General features: G+C 38.4%; 1 protein-coding gene across 4 annotated transcripts in view; it reads right to left on the bottom strand.

Moving 5' to 3' along the window:
* The window catches only part of WDFY1 (WD repeat and FYVE domain containing 1), a 52,415-nt gene that overhangs the window by 7,231 nt on the left and 28,351 nt on the right, over positions 1-16,833 (bottom strand). For all 4 annotated transcript variants that reach the window (XM_003406037.4, XM_023541049.2, XM_023541060.2 and 1 more), the window contains 5 exons: positions 14,265-14,319; positions 11,256-11,406; positions 9,503-9,615; positions 7,316-7,442; positions 2,679-2,784 (listed from right to left, as the gene is read on the bottom strand). In XM_003406037.4, the coding sequence (XP_003406085.1) occupies positions 2,679-2,784; positions 7,316-7,442; positions 9,503-9,615; positions 11,256-11,406; positions 14,265-14,319 (552 nt within the window). The remainder of the gene's footprint in view (positions 1-2,678; positions 2,785-7,315; positions 7,443-9,502; positions 9,616-11,255; positions 11,407-14,264; positions 14,320-16,833) is intronic.

Raw genomic sequence — 16,833 nt, 5'->3', positions numbered from 1 at the left:
CCAGAGTGAGTCCCTGGCTCCTGTGCCCCGCAAAGCCATCCTACAGTCAGACCCCTGCTCTAGCCGTGGACTCCCCAGTACTGTCATTCTTTGTGCCCCTTTCTTCCCACAGCCCTCCCCACTTGCCAATGAGTTCTCGAAAGCAGAGGCCTGGTCTTACTCATCTTTAGGTATCCAGTCTGTAACAGTGTAGCTTCCCCATCATTTTTGTCCAAACATATCAATTAAAGTCTCAAAACAACTTTATATAGTACTTAGGACATATTTCTCTAAACAAAAAATTACAAATTGTCCTCACTTACAAGATGAATGTATTGAAAATCTATTTAGCCCCAAACATCACCTGGGTGTTACAAGTGGCAACAAAAATAGAAGATAATACTTTCTATACATTATACCAAACAAAGATAAAGGAACAAGATATCCTTTTTTCTGTGTATCTGATAAGAGGAGGCAATGATGGCAGAACCATAGGATTTCTGAATTACACTGAACTCAGAAAATATGCAGCGAAGGTCAAGATCTTCACAGGGATTCTGAAGGGAATTTCTGGTGGTGTCAAGGATGGGTGCTCCTAGTTTGTTATTATGTTTCCTGATGTATCAAAACTTCTGGCTTTGCTATTTCTTATTTTAGATTAAAAAAAAAAAAAAGTGCCATCAAGTTATTATTTTCAAGCCAAGGAACACCAGAAGCAGAAAGAAAGAAGAAAGGATCGTCCCCTACAGCCTTCAGAGAGAATGTGGCCCTGCTGACACTCTGAATTTGGACTTACTAGTTACCAGGTTCTGTCAGGTTGATTTCAACTCATGGCAACCTTAAGTGTCAGAGTAGAACTCTGTTCTATGGGGTCCACAATGCCTTATTTCTGGAAGTAGATCGCCAGCCCTGTCTTCCGAAGAACCTCTGGACGGACTCAAACCTCTAACCTTTTAGTCAGCAGCCAGGCGTGTTAACTGTTTGCACCACCCAGGAACTCCGAACTTTGACTGCTAGCCTCCAAAACTGTGAGGCAATAAACGGCAGCCCTAGCAAACTAATGCACGGGTCTGCTAAAGGTTCAGGGGTATTCCGTGAGGATCAGAATCACCAACAGCCTAAGGCCACACAAAACAGGCACATGTGCAGACCTGACAGGAACACTGCATTAGCGTATGGTGCCCACTGCAGTGCTGCACAGCCCACTGCGCTACACACAGCTATAGGGACAGCATACCAGCAAACCATGTGATGTCGCTGAACATATTAGCAACACAGTGTTCCTAATCCATGTACTATGCACATTCACCCAAGTTTCTAGACCCTACGGCCACCTCGTAGGTAGGTGCACAATAAATACTTCCGAAGTTAAACTAAAAGTCATTAGCACCCCACTCATACTCTAAAATCCTCTCCGGCATCTTATCTTTGTTTGTTTGTTTGTTTTGTTGTCGTTGCGAATACACACAGCCAAACATACACCAATTCAGCAGGTTCTACGTGTGCAATTCAGTGACACTGATCACGTTCTTCAAGTTGGGCAACCATTCTCACACTCCTTTTCTGAGTTATCCCCCCTCCCCATTAACATAAACTCACTGCCCCTTAAGGTTCCTATCAGATCTTTCAAGTTGTTGTTGTCAGTTTGATTCCATACAGACAGATCTTGAAATAGCACAATGCACAAGGCAGACATTCTTTACTAGTTAAGCTAAAGTATTGCTTGGTTTTAAGAAGACTTCAGGGGATATTTGGGGGCTAAGTGGTATTCCATCCTTCACTATCCACATCACAGGCTGTAGATGCTATTAGAAAAGATAGGCAATAGGAGTACTGGCAAAGACGAGGATGTATATGCTGCCTGGAAATCATGACAATGCTATAAAAAGCCTTAAGAATGCACACATTCTTGGCCACAGAGGTCTGTTTTCAAGAAATCTGTCTGAAATAAGTAACAATTATATGACAAGGTCAAGAATGTTCACTGCACTACTTAAAATAGAGAAAAAAAAGTGAAAGAGAAATTGTTTAGATAGTAAGTGTCTGTTTAAAAAATAACTAGAATAGATCTTACATACCCATTGCCATCGAGTAGATTCTGACTTATCGTGACCCTACAGGACAAAGTAGAACTGCCCCATAGGTTATCCAAGGAGTGGCTGGTGGATTTGAACTGCCTAGCTCAGACCTTAGAAGTCATCTTATTCAACTATTTTACCTCATGTAAGAAGAAATGGAAGACTAAGAGAAATTAAACCACTGATTCAACTAATGTCTCACAACTAGTTAGTGGCGCAGGTGTAAAAAGAAAACTATGTGACTATTAGTCAGGTGGCTTTTTAATATACTACTGTTGACATGGACTCAGTAGAGCAGAATTTAATGGAAAATAAAAGCAGAGAAACAGATGTGCAGTGGGACTATAGTTTTGTGGAGGGCCTCTACACCACCATGCCTCCCAATTTCCTTGGTATGAAAGAATGCTTTCTGAAGTGTCCTTGAAGCTGAAAATCCACCTAAACGTTCCTTCTGACTATGCTCATTACTTATCACGGTGGGCACTCTCTCACATATGGAGAGGGTGCAGTGCAAAACAGCATGAAGTGGGAGGCTGAACTGTCTACACCTAGGTGAGCGTTTACAGGTTGGAAAACAGAGAAGCCAGATTCGCTCAGCCTCGCCCTGCTCTGTCCTCTTACCTCTTCTCTGCTAACATCCATGTTCCACACAGCAATCCCACCATCTGAGGAGCAAGAAACGAGCTGCCTTGTGAGCTGAAGGTAGCACAGCGACTGCACCCTGTCACTGCAAACAAAACAGACGATGGTCACTTTTCTAAACGTGGGAACAAATACAAACGGTTTTCATTTTGGCTCAAATCTCTCCCCCATTAGAACTTGCAACTGGCATTTTATCATTGACTTTATTTGGTACAGTCATATAGATTCTAGTAAAAACTACATGGCATTCTATAAGTCATTTTATAGAATAAGAGTTTCTTTAAAACAAATACTACCATTTTGAAATCAGTTGTTAAAAACTACAGGCCAGAGATGACATGAGGACTATGGGTTTCTGGACAAATCATCGTGGTTCTTTTTAAGGGGCTCAAGACTCAACAATTTGTTCAGAAACAAAAAAAGTACCTGGAGCCAGGAGCCAACAATCCTTCATAGGAACACAATTTATTTAAACACATGAAATCAAAGACCACAGAGATTACTGGCAGGTCATGCGCACACGCATACACACGCGCACACAGAGATGAGATGAAGAAATGTGCTTCCTTGCCAGATTGCTCCTCTGGATGCCCGAGGAAACCATCTCCTGGACTGTGGACTTGTGTGCAGTATCTCTCCTTAGCTACTTTCCAACTTAATTCTGTTTACAGTAAACAGCTATAGCCTAACCAACAGGAGGAAAGGTAAAGAGTGTTCCTAGAGCAATAGTCAAGCCTAGAAGGCAAGGGCCTGAGTATTACAGTGTCACAGCTATGTGACTCCAACTGCTCCAAACCATAAAGTAGTCCTTCCTAATGAAATACATTTTAGAATTTAGAAAAACAAGTTTGACAGCCAGTTCAAGAATGGCTTACATTCTTATACTGCATTATACACAATTGTCCAAGGTCAAAGTCCTCACCTGCAGTCTCTAACCCACATCTGCCTTAAGGAGGTATTTAAAGTGGGGAGGGAGGACTTCTTGAGAGAGAAAGGTGGGAAGTGCTCTTTAGACTAAGAAGGTTTTGCTACCAAACACTAGACACTCAACCAAAACAAAACACCAAACCCACTGCTGTTGAGTTGATTCCGACTCACAGCGACCCTATACGATAGAGTAGAACTGCCCCATAGAGTTTCCAAGGAGAGCCTGGTGGATTTGAACTGCTGACCTTTTGGTTAGCAGCCGTAGCTCTTAACCACTATGTCACAAGACACTTAAGACTAGCAAAATGCAGTTAAAAGTGTACTACCCAGAAAACCCTGGGCCCATCAAATTGCTATCTTAAAAGATGGGGTTTAGAAAAAGTAGTTAAAAGGATGGGGGTTCAACACTTGTTTCACTTATGACTCCTGGAAATCGTTTTCTTATACACTGTTATTATTTTTTAAAAAGCCTCATCAATAAGAGCCATCACACGACTAGATGACTAGACGTATGCACACCCATGTTCCTTGCAGTATTGTTCACAATAGCAAAAAGATGCCAACAACCTAGGTGCCCATCAACAGATGAATGGATAAACAACCTACAGTAAAAAAAAGCCTCATCAATACCTTCTTAAAACAAGGTGTTTTAATTACAGTATAGGAGTTTAATAATAACAGCAACAACAGGCACTTGCTAAGGGCTGATTACATGCCAGAAACTGTTCTAAGCCCCTTAGGTAGATAAACTTAGCTAATGCCCACAGCAGCCCTGGGAGGTGGGTCCTATTATCACCCCCATTTCCTAGATGAGAAAAGCAAGGCAAAGAAAGGTTAAGTAACGTGCCACAAGCCATGCAGCTCAGAAAAGCGGAGAGTTGAACCATGACAGTCAGGTCTCAATCCACTGTGCATACTACCTGCTTTAAACAGTAATAAAGAAAACGTAGCCACCGTCAATATAGCTCCCTTATTCTTACCAGATTGCTCTATTTATGTACTACTGCAGTGAAAAAGTTTTCCTTCAGAAAAGAAGTATCTTGTTTGAGACTGGCTAAGCTAGCCAAAATAATTGCTTAAAAAGCATAGAAAAAACAAAATGACTGCTACCCATTTTTCTTGGTGTAAATTACTTCCCACAGCAACTAAAGTTAATTCAGTGGTTGAACTAGTAATTAGTATTTAAAGGCACTACAGTTCAAATGGATAATAAACTAACACAAAGCATTACAATCAACCAGGGGAAAAAAAAAGAACTCCAGGAAGATCACCAAAAAAACCCATTGCGGTGGAGCTGGTTCTGACTTAGAGTGACCCTATCGGACAGAGAAGAACTGCCCGTAGGGCTTCCTAGGCTGTAATCTTTATGGAAACAGACTGTCACATCTTTCTGTAGCAGAGCAGCTGGTGGGTTCACACTGCAGACCTTTCGATTAGCAGCCAAGTGCTTAACCACTGCGCCACCAGGGCTCCTTTCAGAAAGATCACAGGCAAGAATAAAAAAGGGCAGGCCTCCATAGGCCCCTTCTTATTTGCACATCTAACTTGTCACAGGAAATAGCGATGATGGCTGAATAACACACATTTCATGCAGGAGGCTTTCCTTCTCTGAAAGCTAAAAATATCATAAAATCCTAACTGCCTCTTGCCTTTCAGACACAATTTTCAGTGGTATATTTGCAGCATTTTGTACATGTTACTTTTAATTCTGTACTTTTCTGTCACATGCAAACACAGAGCCAACTGGTTTTATCTACTACTATACTTCAGTTGAGGCCTAGTAGCAGATGAACATGGTCTATCAATATGAACACTACTAAGCAGAGCCCATTCTGCCCTTAGCAACCCAGAGAATCCAAAGAGTAATGAATAGAGACAGAGATTTAGTATTTTGGGCACCCCCAATGATTTTCAGGAATTCAGTGTGACTACTACGGAGCAGAAATCTTGGTGGCCTAGTGGTTTAGAGCTACAGCTGCTAACCAGAAGGTCAGCAGTTCGAATCCACCAGGTGCTCCTTGGAAACTCTATGGGGAAGTTCTACTCTGCCCTGTAGGGTCGCTATGAGTCGGAATCGACCCAACGGCAGTGGGTTTGGATTGGTGTTTTGACTATGGAGCATCTACTAAGTGGCAGGTGATATGCTAGACATGAGGACGTAGCAGGAAAAAAGATGGACATGGCCCCCCACCCCAAGAAGCTTGAAACATTAGTCTCAATTACTATAGGAGTCTTACCAACAGTATCAACATTTTATTTTTTAATTTGCCACTTGCTTTTATAAAAAAGCAAAATGCAATAAAATATAAAATTAATAAATAACTACTATTTTTTTTTACACAGATAAAAAGGTAATTGTGTCAAAACTGAACTGCCGGCTGACATGCAGCACCACCATAAAATGGGTCAAAATGTTCAAAAGTTCATAAAAACAACAGAAAGAATCAACAAAACTGAAAGTTGGTGCTTTGAAAGATCAACAAAATTGACAAACCACCAGCCAAACTGACAAAAGGAAAATAGGAGACGATGCAAATAACTCAAATAAAAAATGAAATGGGGGACATGACAACAGACGCAATTGAAATAAAAAGGGTCATAACAGAGTATTATGAAAAACTATACCCCAACAAATCTGAAAACTACAGGAAATGGACAAATTTTTAGAAACATACTACCTACCCAAACTAACACAAAATGATACTAAAAACCTGAACAGACTCATAACAAGAGATTGAAAAGGTAATTAAAAAAAAAAAATTCCGAACAAAAAAAAGCCCTGGCCCAGATGGTTCACTGGAGAGTTCTATCAAACATTCACAGAAGAGCTTACACCAGTGCTACTCAAACTATTTCCGAACATAGAAAAGGAAACGATACTTCCGAATTCACTCTATGAAGCCACCATAACCTGATGCCAAAACCAGGCAGACACCGCAAAAAAAAAAAAAAAAATTACAGACCAATATCTCTTATGAATATAGACGCAAAAATTCTCAACAAAATTCTAGCCAATAGAATTCAGCATCATATCAAAAAAATAATACACCACGACCAAGTAGGATTCATACCAGGTATGCGAAGATGGTTCAACATTAGAAAATCAATCAGTGTAATCCACCACATAAATAAAGGAAAGAAAAGAATCACATGATCATCTCAATTGACGCAGAAAAGGCATCTGACAAAGTTCAACACCTATTCCTCATAAAAACTCTCAATAAAACATGCAGAGAAGGGAAATTTCTAAAAAAAAAAAAAATTCAAAATTGGGATGTGGAAGATGATTTGCACTGTCCATGTATATAGTATAAAGGAGATTATGTCAACAGTAAAGCACCTTTCATGGAAGAGATTATCTCTTCAGAAATAAAAAGGAATTTGAAAAGCAATGTCTCTGTGTGAGTTTAGATGTATAGCCATGCTGAAACAAAATGCTTAAAACACAGTTAAGAGGCACTCTTTCAAGGGGATAACTAGGTACATATGGTAAGAGTCTGAATAATAATAACCTGCTTTGATCTTCATAAATTAGACACAGCAGTGATATCTGCTTTTATGATAATACATGCAAGTTCTCCAATTCAACTCTTTGAGAGGTAGATTCATTCATATATCTAGAGTATCAGAACACTAATGTTTTCCCATCTCCTCCCAAGCTCAGATCTAGCCCCCTCCCAGTCACATACTGATGGCCCTGAAGCAAAAGTGTCCGGCCTTTCCTTCCTCCAATGTCCCACATGATGATGCTGTTGTCAGATGCTCCTGAGAAGAGTAACCGCTGAATAGGGTCCCACCAGAGGCAGGCAATACTACCTAGGAGTTTCAGAGAAAGAAAAAGATTAAATATAACTACACTGTTGTGTGACGTTGAGTCAATTCTTACTCATAGCCATCCTACAGGACAGAGTAGAACTGTCCCATAGGGATTCCCTAGGCTGAAATCTTTAAGGCAATAGAGCACCAGGTCTTTTCTCCCACGGAGCAGCTAGCTAGTGGGTTCAAACCACCCATGTTTTGGTTAGTAGCCAAGCACTTAACCATTGTGCCACCAGGACATTAGGACATTTGACAGCTGAAGGCTGAATCAGGGCCAGCTGAGTCTTTAAGTAAAAATGTATCTTCACTGTACAAAGGGTCATTCAACACTTTATCATAAGACACAGAGAAGACACAGCATATCTATTATCCAAAGTGGTAAGATTGGGATTTTCTGTTGTACATCAAACTACTTAGAATATAAAGATTTTAAGAGAGATTTTTCCTTGTTCTGTACCAAAATATATGTATATATAAAGTAGGTATACATGAAAGGTTAGTTGAGAAAAAACTTTCAGAAAAAAAATAACTAGTAAAATTTAATGAGGAAAGCCAGCCAGTAAAGTTTACTGTGGTCACCTTATATAAGATAAAAATCTAGATTATTCCAGGTCTCTGGGACTTTGTAGGTAGTTTACTCCAAGATGTCTGTTTTTTAACAAAATTAAACTAAGTGTCTCAGAAAAAAAGCCCTGTACATGTACCACACAATCATGTCAGAGAACTTAGGTAAAAAAAATCCAAACCTGACATTTCACACTCTATACTGGCTAACTTATCAAATTTGATACCCTTGGGGAAATCTGTCTTTCTACAGATTTCTCTTTCAACAGATCCCTTCATTGTTCCACTGACTGCTGCTTGCCTAGGAAAAAAATTAATCAACTTAATAAAACTGAAAGAGTCACACAAGCTAATAATGTTTTTGGTGGGTATACAGAAAAATGACGTAGGCATAATCAGAAGCAAACAACAGAAACTAGTTTCTCACATACACTTTCTAAAAACAAAAGTAAAAAAAGAAGTGCTCTGAAAACTGGCTACAGGAGTTAATTTTGGATGAGTCCTGACCCTGTTTAATCCTGGGTCCCATACTACACTTCAGCCAGAGGCCTAGTGGCAGACAAACACGGTCTTTCAATATGAACGCTACTGAGTTACCAGAACCCATTCTGCCTTAGCAACCCAGAGAATATTTACAAGCCTGAGGGTCATAAGAATATTAGTCATAAACAGAGAAGTGGTTTCTTCAGGGGCTGTACTTTCCAGACTGAATCTATTCTAATTGAAGTTACTATTCTCCTTTCTTCCTTTTCCCCAAGAAGGTCCCTGATCTGATACAGTCTATTTCACTTAAATAGATTAGCTAGAAAGCACAGAGTACATTTATTTTGTTAAACCTAGAGCACTAACTACCGTCCTAAATAGGTCCATCACTAGTTCTTTCAACAAATCACCAAGTCTTCAATCCAAGCCAGATAGCCTCAAAGCTTCTAATTTGTGACTTATCAGAATTTGATCCTGTGCTCCATATAAAAACTATAGCTTAGCAGCCAATAAAATGTCTTTATTATACATCTGTACATGATGAGGTACCCAATGTAACTAATGAAATTTTAAAGACCTGCCAGGGAGCCTAATCAACTCACTGCAGTGCAGAAATAATGAAATGCCACTCAATAGTTCTTTTCCCTCAGTCCCTGCTCCAGGTATGTTTCCCAAGTAGAGGCTCAAACAGCCCTACATCTCCTCTAATTCTATTGATCTAACAAGTTCTTGTTAACTGACATGGAAACTAACAAATGAAAAAACAGTAATAACAATTCTCGCAAAGACTTTTATAAAGATCTTCTGAAAACAGTAATTTAATTTAAAAAGTAAACAAGATAACACAACACCCTACTTTCCACTTTTTAAGATCTAAATTCCGTATCTGGTCAATCAAATTTAAGTCTGATGGGGTGTAAGGAGTTGATCATTCATGAAACCAGAGTTAAGAAGTGAAGGTGGATACCCAAATTAGGTGGAGAAAACCTCCAAGTGATTGTACAGCCTACCTTCATGTCCTTTGAGGGTTGTAATAACTGAACACGTGTTCTGTTCAAGCTTCAGCAGGGTGATCTGTCCAGAATAATCCCCAACAAAAGCATACTGAGTATCAAAATCATATCTGAGGAGAAGCAGTCAAGGATATATAACACGGTTCATTTCAAAATCCTTCAATAAAAGAGTTATCAGCTTTAGTCAAAGTTATAAAACAGAAAAGGTACATTTTAAAGAGAATAAGCACAAACCTGAAATTATAAGGAGAAAGGAAATACCCAACTGAAAGTCACGCAACATGTAAGGATTGAAGAAAAAAATGAAAACAGTTGGGATTCCTGGGAAAATTAACATTCATTCATTCATTCAACAAGAATTCACTGAGTACCTGTACTATACCAGGCAAGATTCTAGAAACTGGCAATGAAAAAGATTAACAAGAGCTGGTAGGGAAAACAGACATGAAAATAAATAGTTACAATCAAGTTATAATGAAGTGGGAAAAAGTAAAATTATTCAATAGAGAATACAGCAAGAATGAACTGGAACAAAATGGCTATTTATGAAATCTGGAAATAAGGTAAAAGAGAAAGCAAATATAGGACGTGAATACGTCTTTCTTTTGGTATAGATGATTGAGCTTTAAATGAGGAGGATGGTTTAAATGGTTGAGGACAGTTTAGACAGCTATTTGTAGTAGTAGTAAATTTAAATTTTAAAAAGATATTAATTATTGGTAACAACTCATTACTTTCTCACTCTGCTGCCACAAAAATTTGTGGAAAATCAGTAGTTTCTATATTTATACAACAACTACTCTTTTATCTCTAAGTCAGACCAAAAGGAGCCCCTCAGGCCAGATTATGACTATCTGATTCTGTGCCATTTTCTATAAAAACATATGAGGAGCCTAACATATAGCAGGAACACTTATTTAGCTTCAAGATATATCTGAGTATTTTTCCCTTGCTGGATCCTAAAGTTTTAAAGGTCTACTGTAAATATCCCATGCTGTTCATTCACCTGTGGCAAAGATTTCTGATCGAGGCTTTCAATACAAAGAAAGAACAGTGCTCTGCCAGTCAACTCTGAGAGGGAGCTACCCCGGGTATTTGCATGTTGTCGGCAGAGTCTGGATCTTGCCATCACTAAGATGCCAGCACTCACAAGTACACATACCAGCAAGGTGAGCTAGGTTTTAAGGCAATAATTTTTAACATTTTGGGGGATGCTGTGGCACCTTTGAGAATATTGTAAAGGTTATATACCCGCTCCAAACAAAAGCATTAAACAAAACTTCGGTATAACATTTCAAGGAGTATAAACTGTTAAGATTCCTTGCGGCCCATTTATGGGTGCCAGGGCCACAACCCCTTATCGTATGGTACATCCTCTTACAGGTTCTGCAAACAACCAATTACTGGAAGATTCATTTCTTTATTTATACAACCAAAACCCTTTCAATCTGAAATGCAAAGAAACAAGGGAGAAATTTTCATGAGACTTAGGTTTTCCACGATTTTGTATTAAAAACCTATAGCACTTCCCGGAGAGAGCAGGAATTCATTTAATTGTTATTTTCAATAAACCAATTTTATACCAAAGAATGGTAGATACAGAAATTCTTGGATTTCATATGAAACAGATAGGAATCATCCAATCTTTGGATCTCAGTCAACAATTTATGATAGACTCAAAACTCTATATTGAGAAAAGGGGCTAGGGTATTGGGAAAGGAGGTGGCCCCGTGTTCTAGAGGGAGGATACTGTAAACACGAGGCCCAGGAGGTGAAGAAGTGCCTCCCGAGCATGTTCCCGCTCCGGGTGCACATCCAGCTGATGCACTTGTCATGGCCGGTGCTGATCACCCACTCTGCAGCCACGCTGAAGATGATGGCAGACACCCGGTTCTGATGAGCTGAAGGGACAGAAAGGGAAAGTCTGCACACTTCAGGAGGCAACGTTATCTGCCAAAACAATTCTCCACAGTGAAGACTTGGGCTTAGCTTCTCAAGCCGCCAGCCTGTAGACTCTTATTATGAAGTCTACACAGTCATAGGTATCTCGGCAATCCCTCTGCTCTGTGAACAGACCCCAGGTAATCTGCCCTCCCCCCTCCCATCCCCACCAACATGTAGTCACAGGCACTGGAGGCAATTAGCAGCCACAAATCATTAAAGAGTACTGTTCAAGAGAGATTGGAAAATTGACTTGTTTACTGTACTCAAGAGAACCTTTTTACACATTTTCATGTTTATAGAACTTACTGTTTCAATAAGTTTGGGAAATAATTTTCAATAAGTTTGGGAAATTTCTGTATTCCAAAACAAGAGCTGAAAATGAGGAAGTGGCTTGTCTATTAGCTAAATTCTGAAATATTTGCATTTTTAGGCCAATTGTAAGTCACACCAGGGCAGTGGCCTGTCTTACTTCATCTGGGCTCCCACAGCATCTGGTACAGGACCTGGTATGTAGCAGGCGTTTAATAACTGCCCAGTTGGATTAGTGAAGTCAGAGGCTAGACAGAGAAACTGCTGAGCTTGCTCTCAGCTGTACAGGCTGCTTCGGAAGGACTGAGAGAATATTTTCCCAAAACCCTTTGTGAGTGTCACCATCGCTAAGAGGTTATATTGAACAGGTAAATGCTTGCAAAAGATCCTGAAACTGAAAGGGTACGCTAATCGCTGTTAATCTTAAACAAGAGCAAGCCAAGTCTCAGACGACGACGACAACCATCTGCTGAGGCCCGACTCGGTGATGATGTTGGCGCTTTTTCTGCTGTGGTGGTGCTTCCAGCTTGCACAAATACAAGGTGTATATTATGTCCATTTTCAGATAAGAAAACTGAGATGCCAACAGGTTAATTATATGCCCAAAGTCTAATAAGTGATAAATTGAGTCCATCCAACTCTACACAAACACTTTTTCCACTAACCTATAGTTGTTGAACCCAGGCCAATGAGAAAGTTTACACTAGTTTTTGGTAAAAATGTTAAATAACCAACTACTCTATCTTGGGAAGAACTGTTCTATTTCTAAGATTACATCCTTTCTGCTGTTTTGTCCTAAAAGTCCTTTCTTTTATGAAATCCAGTAAAATATAGTAATGTTTGTTTTGCTCCAATTTTTAAACCCCCTCACCTGAGAAAATAAAAAAGTTGGCAATCTCTATATCAATTCCCCTAATATATTTTTTTAAATGTTAGTAGTCAATGAAATGCAAAGGGTGGAAACCACTGCAAAAACTATGCTGCCTAAGAGCTTATAAAGAACTGTGAACACCAAAATACAGATAAAAATACCACTAGATGTGTAAATATCAGATAATTTAATAAGGAATTTAATGACAGATGAAACTATTTTTTTAAGGAATCTGCTTTTTGATAAAACATATTCATCAGGCATTTAAGAAAGGTCTTCAGTTTCCTCATATATACTCAATAAAGGACTTAAGCCTTCTTATTTTAAAGGTAAACATGCAAATGGTGGCTGAGAATTCAAAGTTGTTGTTGCAGTTTTCATTTTTAAAAGGCAGCTCAAAGACTAGTAATGCTTGTACATAATTCAACAATGCAAGATGAAAAAGTGTCATAGTTCACCTTCACAAAACAGTTCACATGACCAAAACACTCCAAGTTAAAAAGTATTGTAAAGGTATCGCTTTTACCCTGTTTTAAATTAGGAAAAGGTAAGCAGATATGTAGGAAAAGGCAATTTGGCCTTCTTATTAAAGTTCTATAATCAGCTTCCTACATCATACAATTAGGCCAAATTTCATAAAGAGGAAAAAAATACACTTAAAACATCTGGACTAATTTTCACCGTTATCCACAAGCACAAGATACACAATTTTAGAAAGGTAAGGTGAATAAAATAAAATAAGACTAGTTGTTATTCCTCCAGGCAAAGTTTATGCATCACCTAACTGGCCAGACAAAGTCCACAACTTAATCAAACTGCTTTGGTTTTGCAACTCCAATCTAAAGTCACCATTAGAAGCTTGCTTTGGTTAAGTTTAAAAATACCAAAACACACAAGGCAAAGTAAAAACTGGGAAAAATATAGTTAACACAGATGTCCCACAGGATTAATAGTCTTTTAATGGGAGGCTCTTACAAATAAATAAGAAAAACACTGTAACTCCCTGGGAATATCAGCAAAGTCATGAACAGACATTCATAAAAAAAAAAAAAGACAAATGATCAACATTAAACAAGGCTTAAATAAATTTCAAATTGAGAATTTTTTTTTTTTTAATCTATCAAACTGGAAAAAAAAATTATAAGGCAACAATGCTGTGAAGACTTAATGAGCAGGATCTTGCAGCCATTAGTCATGAGACTGTAAAGAATCTGGAAAATAACTCAAGAACATTAAAAGGTTTATAACGTTAGATCTAGTTACTCCACTTTCAGGAATTTGTATTAAGGAAGTAAAGTAACAGTCAAGGAGATACACACACACACACACACACACACATTACAATGTGCGCTATCAAAAATGGAAGCAGTACACAGACCCAATAATAAAAAAGAATGGTTAAGTTACATCTGATACAGGCATACAATGGAATAGTATAAAAAACTTTAAATGTTAATGAGCAATAAAAGAACGACAGATAATTCTAAAAAGCTAATGACCTCTCACAAGATTGGACAAACAAAACTAAAAAGCTAACAGGAAAACCTAATTGTGATCATAAGAGAAGGTGTTCCAGTTGTGTGTGTGTGTGTGTGTCTATATGTACGTGTGCGGGAATCTATCAATTATAATTACCTGGATAGGTCTTGATAAAGTTCATCTTATTGAAATCTTCAGAAACATGAAATTCCTAAAAGTAAACATATGCAATTAGAAAATAGTTATGGTTTAAGAAGTAAAAGGACTTTAACTTTCGAAGCAAAGTAAAATCCAAAAATAATTATCGCAAGACCTGGGACATAAGATCAGCTATAAAAATGATATGACTCGCCTCCTTCAGCAGACCTGTACTCAGGTTATTATTTTTTCTGGGGACCACACTGAATAAAGTGCTGCTGACCATATGACGTTTTTGGCCAGCTCTTCCTCCACAAGTGAGCACTGTGTATGTTCTCTCCCTTTAACTACAAAGGAAGTTTTGTTTTGTTTTGTTTAATTATGCTCTCTTGGCTACATTAAGAATTTCTCAAGATGATACATGCAAACTTTAATCAATGCAATATACCATATTAATTGAATAAGGAAAAAGGGATATGATCATCTTGGTAGATGCAGAAAAATCATCTGACAAAATTTGACCTCCTTTCATGATAAAAACACTGAACAAACTAAAAATCAAAGGGATTAAAAGGGAGTTTTCTCAACTTGAAAAAGGACATCTACAGAAAACTCACAGCTAACATTCTACTCAAGAGTAAAAGACTGAAAGCTTTCCCCAAAGTTCAGGAATAAACAAGGCAAGAAGATGAAATAACAGGCATCCAGACTGGAAAGGAAGAAGTAAGACCACCTTTATTTGCAAATGACATGATCTTGTATATAGAAAATCTTGAAGGCTACACACATACACACGCAGCTCAAAAAACAGTAGACCTAATAAACAAGTTCAACAAAGTTGCAAGATATAAGACCAATATACAAAAATCAGTCGTATTTCTATACACTCGCAATGAACAATCCTAAAATGAAATTAAGATATCAGTTCCACTTACAATAGCATCAAAAAGAGTAAAATACCCAGGAAAAAATGTAACAAAAGAAGTGCAAGACTTGTACATTGAAAATTACAAAACACAGTTGAAAAGAAATTAAAGATGTAAATAAACGGAAAGATACCCTGTGTTCATGGACTGGAAGACTTAATATTGTTAAGATGGCAATACAGGTAGCCCCTGACTTATGACACACTTGAGTTAGGACAAACCGCACCTAACAGTCATCTGTTTTTGTGGGGTTTTTATGTACATCCTATCATTTGTAATATGTACTACATGCAATGTTGCAGCACGTAATTTTGCTGATGTTATCATTTTTAGATGTTCACTCACAGATGTTCGGCGTCACGATTTACTGCTCAAAACACTGCCATAGAGCAGGCTATGCCCTAATCTACGACGAAGTCTGTGTTGGTATCAGGAGTCGTAATAGATGGCAAGTTGGGCAACGTTCAACTCTTAGACACAGGACAAACGAACTGCGCACGTGCCGTTACGACTCTGACTTCATTGTTACAACAGACACTGACTTCATTGTAGACCATGCCTACAATGTGATCTTACTCAGTGTTTCATACCATAAAAAAAATCAGTCATTAATCTGGAGCTGAGCTGTTCGAGTTTCTCACATAATAACACCTGCACTGTTTATAGCTCCAATAATGTGTCTCGCAAAAGAAGTCGTGTCACTATAAATTCTAATCCAAAAAAGAATGTGAGGAAGCCTCCACACAAGGATATAATGATAAAGATCATTAAGGTTTATGATAATGGAAAGAAAGTTGGTGAAATAACAGGTGTGGAAGGGCTGGCTGTCTCATTCAACCATTTCAACAATCACTAAGAATAAGAATAGAATTTTGGAGGCAGTTAAAGGAATGAGTGACATAAAATCGACAATTTTAACAAAGAGGCAAGGGCCAATTCACACGATGGAGAAACTGTTAATGATTTGGACAGAAGACCAAATCCAGAAGAAGATTCCTATGAGTTTACTAACTATTCAAACAAAAGCATGCAGCCTTTTTGAAAACCTGAAGGAACAGCAAGGGGAAGACTATCGCAATTACTTTAATATCACCAAGGGTTGGTTTCACTGCTTCAAAAGCAGATTTGGCTAACATATCGTGTATATAACTGAACAAGAAGGAAATGCCGATGTCGAAACTGCTGAAAAATTCAAGGATGGGCTGGACAAGATAATCCAAAATGAAGACTATCTACTGGAGCAGATTTTCAACATGGACGAAAAAAGCCTGTTTTGCAAAAGGATGCCAGAACAGATCTATATTCACAAACAGGCGAAGTTCATGCCTAGTTTCAAGGCATTTAAAGACAGAATCACGCTGCTGCTTGAAGGAACTGCTGTTGTATTTAAATGAAAACCTTTTCTTATTTACTGTTCTGAAAACTCCCAAGCATTCAAAAACCCTGACAAAAATAAGCTGCCAGTCTACTACAGAAGTAAGTCCAAGGCCTGAATAATGAACAGTGCATCTCCCTGGAAGAAAGTTACATAAAAATGCATGCAGGGGATATGGAAAAAATTGCCGAGCTGTGTGATCATGCTCCCAGTATTTGTTCAGGATAATGTGATGGAAGAAACCGATAGAAAAATCGTCCATATGGCAACAGCACTGAATTTAGAA

This window comes from Loxodonta africana, chromosome 6, assembly GCF_030014295.1.
Source record: "Loxodonta africana isolate mLoxAfr1 chromosome 6, mLoxAfr1.hap2, whole genome shotgun sequence".
NCBI lineage: Eukaryota > Metazoa > Chordata > Mammalia > Proboscidea > Elephantidae > Loxodonta > Loxodonta africana.
The sequence above is the reverse complement of the archived record's forward strand: the minus strand, read 5'-3'. Positions and strand labels throughout refer to the sequence as shown.